We start from the raw sequence: 11834 nt of genomic DNA, 5'->3' as shown, positions 1-11834 counted from the left end.
TCATGTGCTCTGCAACACCATTCTAGAATGTGGTGTAAGGAGCGATCAACCATCACTTTGATCATCTCATAGAAGTACTCAAAAGCACAAGATACATACTCAACCTCCATTAATAATACCATATTAGAGAATTTGGGAATCTCCCATCACTTTCAAATAAGAAGTAAAGATTTGACCAAGTGGCTAAATCTTAATCCCATATTTGAGAGTGGAACATGGGGGATTGTTTATATAGTATTGGAAATTTTTCATCTTCAAGGGGATAAGATTTAACTATGTGTCCAAATATTAATCACATTAGGAATTCCCAAACTTTATAAAAAATTTCAAATTCTTGAATGTGTGGTTCATTAGTTTATCTTTGCCATTTTAGCCTATGCCTAGATTGGTTCTCAACCAAAGCAACAAAGAGTTGAAAAGGAGCTAAAACATTTGATTTTTTCTTCATGGAACATGCACAAACTTATGTAAAAAATCATCAATGAACATAACAAAATACTTAGCAACACCCAAAGACTAATAGGCTATGGAACCACAAACATTAAAATGAACAAGAGTAAATAGCTCACCCATGCATGTGCAATCTTATAAGTATTATGCATCAACCTTTGATATAAGTAATGATCATAAGAATCAAAACAAGAATAGTTGAGGAGTGGAAGATATTGCAAATACGTCAAAATTTTCATTCCTTTAAGTGACATGTGCCCAAGGTAGGGTCCCATAGAGATACATGAGAAGAATGAGTGACAATTATTGTATTAGTGGGTGCAAAATGGAGAACATAGATCCTTAATTAGTACTTATGAGAGGCTAGCAAATACGAAGTGAGGAGAATCAAGACAAGAAATATATGTTACCCCACTCACGTCATATTGGCAAGTATAGACTCGAGAACACAAATCCTTGGTAGTGTGGGGAGGCTAGTAGATATGGTGGAGGCACACTAAGATGATGAATACGTTTTACTGCACTCATGCCGTATTGGAGAAAATCGAGGACGCAACATCAAGCTTGCAAGAGGCTAGTCGATAATTGTGAGGAGAAGCTGGAGCACTTTGTCCCTATGATGTTTTCATGCCATATCAGAGTACTTTTTCCCTATGCCATATTCGCACCATATCGACATAGTTTTTGGAGTACCAGATGAAGCTCGAACGAAGCGACCGCAACCATGCAATAGAGGCTAACTAGGCGCTCCGCGCCTAGACTCAGTCCGGCGCTTCGCGCCGGGATGTGAAGCACAAATGTTTTAATTTGTTCACATATTCTTCCACTTAGAAATGAATCAAGTAGTCTTGCAAGTTTTAAACTTTATTTAAAAATCTAATAATTCAACACAATAACATTGATTATCTCAACCATAATAATTGAAAAACATAACTGAAGCAAAAGTGATTTTTAAATATCACTGAAAGAATTCCAACTATGACAACAGGTAAATGGAAAAGAAAGTATAAAATGTTTTCAAAAAGATAGTTGTATTGTAGAAAATCAACTATTGAAAAGAAAGCTTTCTCTTCTTAGATGAATTGTCAACCGTGGATCTAGCACAGTGAATATGTGTGGGCGAAGCTGTGACACGCCCCGCCCCAGATTGTGCTGCAACATCTAAAAACGAAAAAAAAAACTTTAGAAATAAGAATATTAAATTTATAAAGCAAAACATTAATTAATAAAAATGGTAAGTATTACCTGGGGACGTGATATGATTAGCTCTCACATTAGTAGAGCAGTCGGCGGAATTTGGATGAAACTGATGTAAAGTTACAAAACATGATAAATCTTTAAACTCCCATTTACTCCAGTCATTCGGTATGTGTCTAGTATGGGACCGAGACATGAAGTACTCAACATCTGTTTGTCTAACATAGTAGCATTGGATCCATCCAAAATATAGAATTTCTATATATAAAGGAGTGTTTCCATTAGTAAATCCATCATTGGGTAATCTTTCGATTACCCTAGCCAAAGTTCTCAGGATAATAGCATCCGTAGCAATAGTTCGCAATGCTTCTTGAAGTCTCATTTGATAAGGAGAAGCACGATAATATTCAAATACTGTTTGGGCCATCTATCAATAAAAATTAGAAAACATAAAAATATATGATTAAAAAGTAATAAATAAAATTTGATGATATTGCACCAAAAATTTAATGCAAATATAATATGATAGAAAGATCAAATAACTTTTATGGTAGAAATAATTTAAACACAATGTTCTCATATAGTAAAACAAACATACGTCTAACTTCACATAAAATCATGAATATCTATCCATACATGAGGGATATGATTAAAACATTAAAGTATTAAACCAGAGAAAATAAGTCAAACTTGCTTTTCATCGACGAAGAACTCACTACTGAAAAAGAGCATAAGAAAGTACAACACTACATTTTATAGATATGTGAACAAAGAAGAAAAAAAGGCTTTGATTGTATTAAAATAAAAACATTATGCAAATATAATATGAGAGAACAAACATTACACTTTTGAAAAAATAGAGGTTACAATACTTTCTGTAAAACTTCATTATATACAATATTGATTGTACCATTTACCATGTCCTCTTTCTCATTAATCAAGACTTTCAATCTATCCGGAGACTTTACTCTGGAGAAAGCAACATAGAGTTGACCATGAGTAAAGACTGGGGTTTTTAGATATATTCCCAAACATGATAACGTTTGGCCTTGAGATTTGTTGATTGTCATTGCAAATGCCAATCGGACTGGGAATTGCAAGCGTTTCATTGAGAAAGGAAGTTCCAGTGTAGTTGGGATGAAAGTTATCCTCGGGATAAAAACTCTGTCACCAATATTGGTCCCCATAATTATCTCTGCATCAATGACCTTGTTATTGAAAGCCTTGCATACCAGCCTAGTACCATTGCATAAACCTTTAGAAGGATTCAAGTTCCTGAGCAATATTATTGGAGCATTTACTTTGAGTAGCAAGATATGAGGAGGAATACCTCCACCGAGGTCAAGGGAATTTAGATATTCCACAGAATAGAGGAATGAGTTCTCCTCGGTTCTATCCAGAGAATCAGCACTGTAGTATTGTTTAACCTCTCCTGGCATCAGCTGCAATGCATGATTGTTTATCATTTCCACATCATTGTTTCGAGGTGCAAGAATGGCACGTCCACTAAAGAATGTTTTGTAATCAATTACACAATTCATTTCACAATAGACAAAATTTATCAAGTCTTTCATAGATCCTCCCTTCAACAACAATGCAGGTGGAATTTGCAATATATTATTAGTATGTGTCAAATCTTTTCCATCTCCAATGTCTTGCAACCATGCAACAAACTGACCCTCATCTGATGCGACCCGCATATTCTGTGTAAGTTTCAAAACATTGAAATATTGCCACAAATTGGAACAACATATAGCAGCACCGACAATATCCTCACGAGTACCCTTTGGTACAACAGGCAATATTTGCCTAAAATCTCCACCTAGTAGAATAACTTTACCACCAAATGGCATATCACACTGCATTATATCCTTTAAAGTTATGTCCAGTGCCTCAAAGGTATTACGATGCAACATAGGAGCTTCATCCCACAAAATAAGACTTGCCTCTTTTAACAGTGCTGCAAGATGTCTTTGAACAGGTATATTACATGTAGAATTATTATCTACCTGTAATGGAATTTTGAACTTTGAATGGGCAGTACGACCATGTGGCAAAAGCAATGCAGCAACACCAGAGGATGCTGTAGCTATTGCAATGCGACCTTGACTGCGAAGCTTTGCAAGCAAACATTTGTATAGGAATGTTTTTTCGGAACCGCCTCGGCCATCTAAGAAAAATGGTTTACCCAAACCACTATCAATAGCATTCATTATTGCCATAAAACAATTTCTTTGTCCATCATTCAACAAAGATTGCATTGTTAAGAATGTATTCTCTTGTTCTACTTTATCATATAGTTGTTCATCAAGGATCAAAGGATTTGTATACTCTTGCATTGTCACCTCAGGCAATCCATGATACTCTGTCAATTTGCGACCATGTTGATCTAAAAGTTTTTGAATATGCATCAATGCATGATTATTGGCCTCATCTTGCATATCGACATTTCGCCTATTTTGCAAGGAGAGTCGATGTTTTATATCCTCTGTCAGCAGACCTAAGAACTCTTCCCATAGAGCCCCAGGTCAGGCAGGCAAACAAAATACCAAGATGGATGCAAACAAATTTCTTAATTGAGCACCGGTTTGCATCGATGCAGCTTCACGCAAACACATTTGCCATTCATCATCTGTTTCCAACATTCCTTTTGCAATGCAAGCCTCCTTAAAAGTTGAATATACCACATTATCAACCGTACGCAATGCCTCAAAGGATGTGCACCCCTTGCATACAGTGAGTAGTAACCGCAAATAGTATTTTTCTCCACACGTAGGTGAAACAAAGTATATTCGACCACATGTGTTTCCTTGCTTTCTCTTTGTCCACATTTTTTTGCGTGCATTCCAAACCCAAAACATTGGAAAGTCTTGATAGAGAACTGTGTTAGCATCAGGGTGCAAATGATTGCATGTAAACCATTCTGTGAGAGTTGTTTTTTGAGAATTTTCATTTTGCACCACATCACGTATGTTATCAGAGTCACGAAAGGAAACAGTATTCTCTCCAGGTAAATGTATTTGCAATCGTTGAATATCGGGTTTCTCATCATGAAGTTTGAATTCAAATATTCGCCAACATGCTTCAGAAGCTGAAATATATCGTGCATCTAAGTACCTCTCAATCTCATCAATATTTTGTGCATCAATATTTTCTGCGGCAATATCATTGGATCCAGAACCACGCGTACTTGTAAACCGAATGGTTGCTCGATCATGGCCCTTATATACATATTTATACAAATATTTGACAGCTGCAATTGTCGAGCAAACCTCAACATTTATGTGAGCACTATACTTGGAACTCAAATAAGGATTGTAAGGCACTATCCATCGGTTATCCAAGAGGTTACCATTAGCATTATGAGTTTTTCCATCCTCTCGACGTCTGTATAAAGGATAACTAGATTTATCAACTATAGTTGTATGTATAAACTTTTTTGGATAATCCTTTATACACTTTCCGTCCACCATGCAAGCACTTTTTGGATTGAACTCACCACACGGACCATGTATGTTACATTTAGTAATAATTTGATACAAATCCGAAAACCTTTCCTTATCAGGCAGCTCAGCGCACACCAGTCTATCATAATGATGTGCTTCTAGTGGCTTAAAGCGTGGTTCTAATATCAAGAGCGTATGTGAATGAGGCAAGCCTCTCTTTTGGAATTCTATGACGGACACATATCTATCAACTTTACCAAACAACTCTTTTTTCACTATTGACTGCATCATGTCCTTATGTTTCAAATGAAAAACTCTAGCAGTTAAATCTGGTTGATCATGTGCAGTTTGACCAGGCAACAAAGCATATGTAATTTCAGACCACTTAGGATTGCATGTCATGGTGATAAATAAATCAGGTTTACCTTTGCTACGTACAATTGCCATAGCATCTTGATATAATTGGTACATGAATCTTGGTCCACCTGTAAAGCTAGATGGCAATACTATTCTCCTGCCCACACCAATCCCAGCGATATTAGTATCAACTGCATCTGAACCATTGACCATATCAGCCAATCCCCTATACATTTCAACTTGCAATGTTGCTTGATTATGACGACACCAAGCCAATCTACATTGTTCAATGCTACAATAAGCATCGACAATGTATTGTTGTAGCAAGCGACCACCCCTTAAAAGACATGCATTAGTATCATCTCGAATCTGAAGTCGAAAAGCGTAATATTGCATTTGAGTGACACAATCTTTATTTGCAAGATTATTGGCATTAATATGAGCATCAATAAATGCATATGGAACTTTAGTATGCCATCCATCCTCTCCATTTGGAAAAAGAAGAACATATAATAGTGGCATATATGCCTTGTGTAAGTTAGAAATATAAATCAAATGGCCTTGTCGTGTGCGAACTTGAATGCTACGATGATCAAGTGTATCATCATCACCTTGTCCAGGCATGATCGCAGCAACCTCACTTGCAGTGGGAACTGAATATCGTCTAGACGTGGATCGATTCTGAAAAATGGGCATTCTTATTTCTACTGATGGATTGCGTTGCAAGCTTGCACCAACTGCTATAAAGGCCTGTGCGTATGCATTGTGATCATGCATAATTTGTTGAAGCTCTTGTAGTAAGTCTGGCAAAAGCCCAGGTAAAACCCCCATGCGATTCAATAACTCATGATCGGTGTCATAAATATAAAGTTGTGCAAACTTTGGCATTTGTTGTCCATCCTCACTTGGCAATAGGGAACCCATCCGGTGATATATTGATCCATGAACTCGAAAAGTATAACCATTTCCATTTTGAGGCAAAAGCTCATCAATTTTTGCACCCATTGAAACAAAAGCCAATGCGCTATTATAAGCACGTATATTTTTTTTGAACTCTCTGCTTTGTGGATGTGTGCCATCAAGCAAATTACACAGAGGTTGTGGTGGTTGTTGTAGAGGTGGCAAAATTACTTTCCCTTCTCTACAGCAATGCTTTCCAATCGAAGTTGTACGCATTGTTTTAGTTTCATCGTGCCACAACTTAGCCATGCAATGGTGACAAACCTTGCAAAGGGTACCAATTGCATGCAAATCTGGTTTTTGGAAGAGCAAAATTGTTACTGATGGATGAATATCCAAATTAGGTGGCATGTCATGGAGAATTGAACAAAATCCACCATTTTGAGGTAGAAACATAGGAGCTTGAATATTATACTGGTCATGTAGCATCTCAGTATTTGCATCTGCATTATGGATAGCTTCATTCTCTTCTTGAATAAGGCGAGGCAATTGAACATCTAAGGACAGTAATGGTGCACCAAGCATTTGAGCATTTATATCAATTGTATTTGTTGTAGTGCGACGCAATTGTTGTAATTGTGTTCTTGCTCTTGCCCTGTGTCTACGTTCAGCTCTAGTAGCATCAAGCATTTGCCTACAATTTCTTAATCCACCATTTGGATTATTTGTGTTTCCATTTCTTTGTGGACTTGTGCTACGTACCCCCACTTCGAAGGGTAGCAATTCATGGTTATCCAACATCTCAACATCTATATTGTGGATAGTTGCATTATCCCCTTGACGAATAGGAGGTGGTTGAACTTTCAACGGCAATAATGGTGCAATTGGCATTTGGTCACTTGTAGCTTGGATGCTATTGTATCTATCTCTGTCTGTGGTAGCATGATGCAGTTGCTGCAATTTTGTTCTAACTATTGCCATGTGCATACGTTCAGCTCTCGTAACATTAAGCATTTGCCTACGCACACTCAAGCCACCATTAGGATTGTATTGTCGAGTTGCGGTAGACATCTGAACCTCAAAGGATACCAAATCATGAGCAGCAGAGCAAGATGCAGCGCGAAATTGATTGGTTTGATATAGCTGATTTGGGATGCCGGCATCCATATAGTTTCCATTTGCATGATGTTGTTCATACATATATCTTGCATGGTCACAAACATGTAATTCAGTCCTAACTCTTGCAACGTGCCTACGTTTATGTCTAGTAATTTTGAGCGTTTCTCTACGTGCACGCAATACACGATCTCTAGGCACAGAATGTGTTGGAAGTACCATTGCCGAGAAAAACCTGTTATAAAAAGAAAAATGTACTTTGATATTAGTAATTGCATACTTTTATGTCCCTTGCGTACTAAAATGTCTTCCTATCTTTTAGGGAAGACTTTAGCAAAGATTTTCCTTCAAGATAAATTTGTTCTAAACACTATTTCAATATAAAATTTGAAGATTATAACATCACATAAGCAACAATATAATCTTACATGTGGAAGAATATAAATTGAAAGATCATATTATGTCATTATCATGGGGCATACAAAAGTCCAAATGACATGAAAATTCTCAAACCCAACAATAGAATGACATATCTATTGGAGGATCCGACAAAAAGTTATTGAAATCGCCTGATATGATAAGAGCACTATGCATTGGATGATGAACTCATGTGACGATTCAAAATGTTCAACATTGCAGAGAACCTATTGAGGCAAACTTTTAAAGAAGTGACATGCACATCGAGGCAAATGCTCTCAGGTGCAAGCACGCTTGCATTCCTTTGAGCCAGTAATTCACACACTCCATCCTCTATACGATTATTGCTCTTAGCAAGCTCTCGCAACTTTTTTGCATGGTCTTCCAAAGAACACCCTGGCCAGTGCTTGCGAACCAACTCATAGATTTCTCCTATATAGCCCTTTATTTCATCTATCTCGTCTTGCAACATTATCCCATCAGGCAAGCCTCCTTCATATTTTTCTGCTAGGATTTTTTCGATTCTTTGAAGGCGATCACCAAACTTTTGACAGAAGGAGTTTGAAGCTCTTTGACATTTGTTTAAACTCTTGATTTGCTTCTCAATTGCATCTAATCGATGCAGGATCTTTAGGGATACAACAGAAGTGTTGTGTCCTTTGACACGTTTGAGGGCACGCTGTACCGACTTCCTCCTAGCCATGTCTTTGGCTTTACGCACATTCATTCGTGCATTGGGAGTACACAAAACAATGTCTGGTACATGGACATTGTTTCTTGCATTAGATGTTTCAGCATGCTCCATACTGCCATGGTTACACAAAGTATTAAGAGATCACACACACACACACACACACACACACACACACACACACACACACACACACACACACACACACACACACATCAACACAAACATAATAATGTTATCACACATTTATTATACTAAAACACATACACACATTAATTAATCAAATACTTAAAACACGTAATACTCCTTAACAATGTAATGACACACATAACACATTAATTAATAAACGCATAGACACATCAAGAAATAATATTAACACACTTTCATATCAAAAGACTTTAATGTAGCACAAATCTTTAGTTATGAAAGATGCATTTGCTATTTTAACTTTGACCTATTTAAGAAAGGTATAGAAATGGCTACCATTACACAAAAGGACTCACCTAGAAAATGAGACTTAGAGCTATACTTTATTGTTTGTAAGCTATCAAATATATAGCTTTTAGAAGGAACCTAAAGAATGTGACCTAGAGTTATGCACTGAATATGTGAGAAATCATATGTGGACTTTATAGTTGTGCTTCAAATTGTGGGACTCTTCTTTCCAAAAATATTTTATTGAGTCTACTAAACTTTGGATTCCTAAGTTCAATTTGGAAAAAGAAAGTCGTAGCACTTGATCAATATTAACCACTAAAATCATCCTTATGATGTAAAGATAAGATAGATAATTTGAAACCACGCAAGCCTTTTTAAGATGTAAAGTTTGAGTCTTGCACATGGGCCAAAATGCCTATTATTTGGAGAAAAAAAAGTCATAGCACTTGATCAATATTAATCACTAAAATCATCCTTACTATGTAAAGATAAGATAGAGAATTTGAAACCATGCAAGCATTTTTCACATGGGGGTTTGGGTCTTGCACATGGGCTAAAATGTCTATTATTTGGAAAAAAAAAGTCATAGCACTTGATCAATATGAACCACTAATATCATCCTTATGATGTAAAGATAACATAGAGAATTTGAAACCATGCAAGCATTTTTCACATGGGGGTTTGGGTCTTGCACATGGGCTAAAATGCCTATTATACATTCCATTCAACTTTAATGTAGCACAAATGTTTAGTTATCAAAGATGCATTTGCTACCATTACACAAAAGGACTCACCAAGGAGGTTGATTAAAGTATTCAAGCATTAATTACAACTTAAATGAACAAAATATTAATTAAAATATTATTAGCACATATATACATATGAAGACATACTCTTAACACAAACATAACAATGTTATCACACATTTTTTATACTAAAACACATATACACATTAATTAATCAAACACTTAAAACGCGTAATACACCTTAACAATGTAATGACAAACATAATACATTAATTAATAACACGCATAAACACATTAAGAAATAATATTAACACACTTTCATATCAAAACACTTTAATGTAGCACGAATCTTTAGTTTTGAAAGATGCATTTGCTATTTTGAACTTTGACCTATTTAAGAAAGTTATAGAAATGGCTACCATTACACAAAAGGACTCACCAAGGAGGTTGAGGTGAGTGATAGGTTGGTGCAAGGAGAAAAAGTGATCAGGTAAGCTGTACTCAAGCTTCTCTCTCTCTCTCTCTCTCTCTCTCTCTCTCTCTCTCTCTCTCTCTCTCTCTCTCTCTCTCTCTCTCTCTCTCTCTCTCTCTCTCTCTCTCTCTCTCTCTCTCTCTCTCTCTCTCTCTCTCTCTCTCTCTCTCTTTGTGGGTCCATCCCCTTAAAAAATTCTATTGTGGAGTACGGGTCTCTCCCTCTCTCTGCTGAAAACAAAGACCATCTTCAAAAAACAAAAAAAAAAGGTGTGTGTGTGTTGGAATCTACCTAACCTAACTCCTACCCTATGTGGCACTCAAATATGGAGGTTGAGATCAGTATGGATGTAACTAATCTACGAATCTACCTAACCTAACTCCTACCCTATGTGGCACTCAAATATGGAGGTTGAGCTGAGTATGGATGTAACTAATCTACGAATCTACCTAACCTAACTCCTACCCTATGTGGCACTCAAATATGGAGGTTAAGATGAGTATGGATGTAACTAATCTACGAATCTACCTAACCTAACTCCTACCCTATGTGGCACTCAAACAATGACTCCAAACCTAGAATATTTTTTTAATGTATGGATCTAGCTAACCTAACTCCAATCTTATGCGGCACTCAAACAATGCCTCTACACATAACATATTTATTTACGTTCTTTTAATATATGGCACTCAAATGATGACTCCATACCTCTATTACATTATAATGTAAGAATCTACCTAACCTAACTCCTACCCTATGTGGCACTCAAATATGGAGGTTGAGATGAGTATGGATGTAATAATCTACGAATCTACCTAACCTAACTCCTACCCTATGTGGCACTCGAACAATGACTCCAAACCTACAATTATTTTTTAATGTATGGATCTAGCTAACCTAACTCCAATCTTATGCGGCACTCAAACAATGCCTCTACACATAAAATATTTTTTTAAGGTACATTGAAAGGGAAGGTGAGTATGTATACCTACGTGTGTGTGTGTGTGTGTGTGTGTGTGTGTGTGTGTCATTGAAAGGGAAGGTGAGTATGTATACCTACGTGTGTGTGTGTGTGTTTTCTTTGTTTTCAGCAGAGAGAGGGATAGACCCCTACTCCACAATAGAATTTTTTAAGGGGGTGGAGCCACAAAGAGAGAGAGAGAGAGAGAGAGAGAGAGAGAGAGAGTGTGTGTGTGTGTGTGTGGGAATCATCCTATTGGTAGTGGCACTCAAATGATGAGGAATAGGCAGAGGATAATGAGGTACCTCTGCAGAAGCAATCGCTTGCTGAAGTCGCTCACTGAAGTTGCAGCAGTCGCTCCCAGCAATGGTGGCAGACGTGGATTATGGATACTCAGAGGAGTCGCACACGCACAATAGCAGAAGAAACTCGCGAGTTGTAGCAGCTCTTTATATAGAGTTGGCTGGGTGCGATTCGTTCGCCACGCAGGTCGAGGAGGTAGAGGCTTCGCCACGCAGGTCGAGGAGGTCGAGGCATTAAGTCGAGGAGGTCGAGGCAGACGATACTCGCGAGTCACAGGAGCTCGAGGAGACGATTCGCAGGAGGAGGCAGCAGGCGCCACGCAGGCCAAGGAGGCTTATCC

General features: G+C 37.3%; 1 protein-coding gene across 1 annotated transcript; it reads right to left on the bottom strand.

The window, feature by feature from the left end:
* Positions 1 to 1498: 1498 nt before the first annotated feature.
* LOC148032049 (uncharacterized) lies at positions 1499 to 7688 on the bottom strand. Its single transcript, XM_087683876.1, has 5 exons — positions 4232 to 7688; positions 2565 to 4147; positions 1964 to 2074; positions 1696 to 1756; positions 1499 to 1611 (listed from the first exon to the last, which is right to left on the bottom strand). Exons 1-5 carry the CDS (start codon positions 7686 to 7688, stop codon positions 1499 to 1501), a joined length of 5325 nt encoding a protein of 1774 aa, XP_087540002.1.
* Between the last annotated feature and the right edge of the window lie 4146 nt (positions 7689 to 11834).

This window comes from Lygodium microphyllum, chromosome 8, assembly GCF_053477565.2.
Source record: "Lygodium microphyllum isolate KBCC chromosome 8, Lygodium_microphyllum_v1.1.10, whole genome shotgun sequence".
Lineage (NCBI taxonomy): Eukaryota > Viridiplantae > Streptophyta > Polypodiopsida > Schizaeales > Lygodiaceae > Lygodium > Lygodium microphyllum.
Note: the sequence above shows the minus strand (reverse complement) of the source record. Positions and strands in the feature narration are given on the sequence as shown.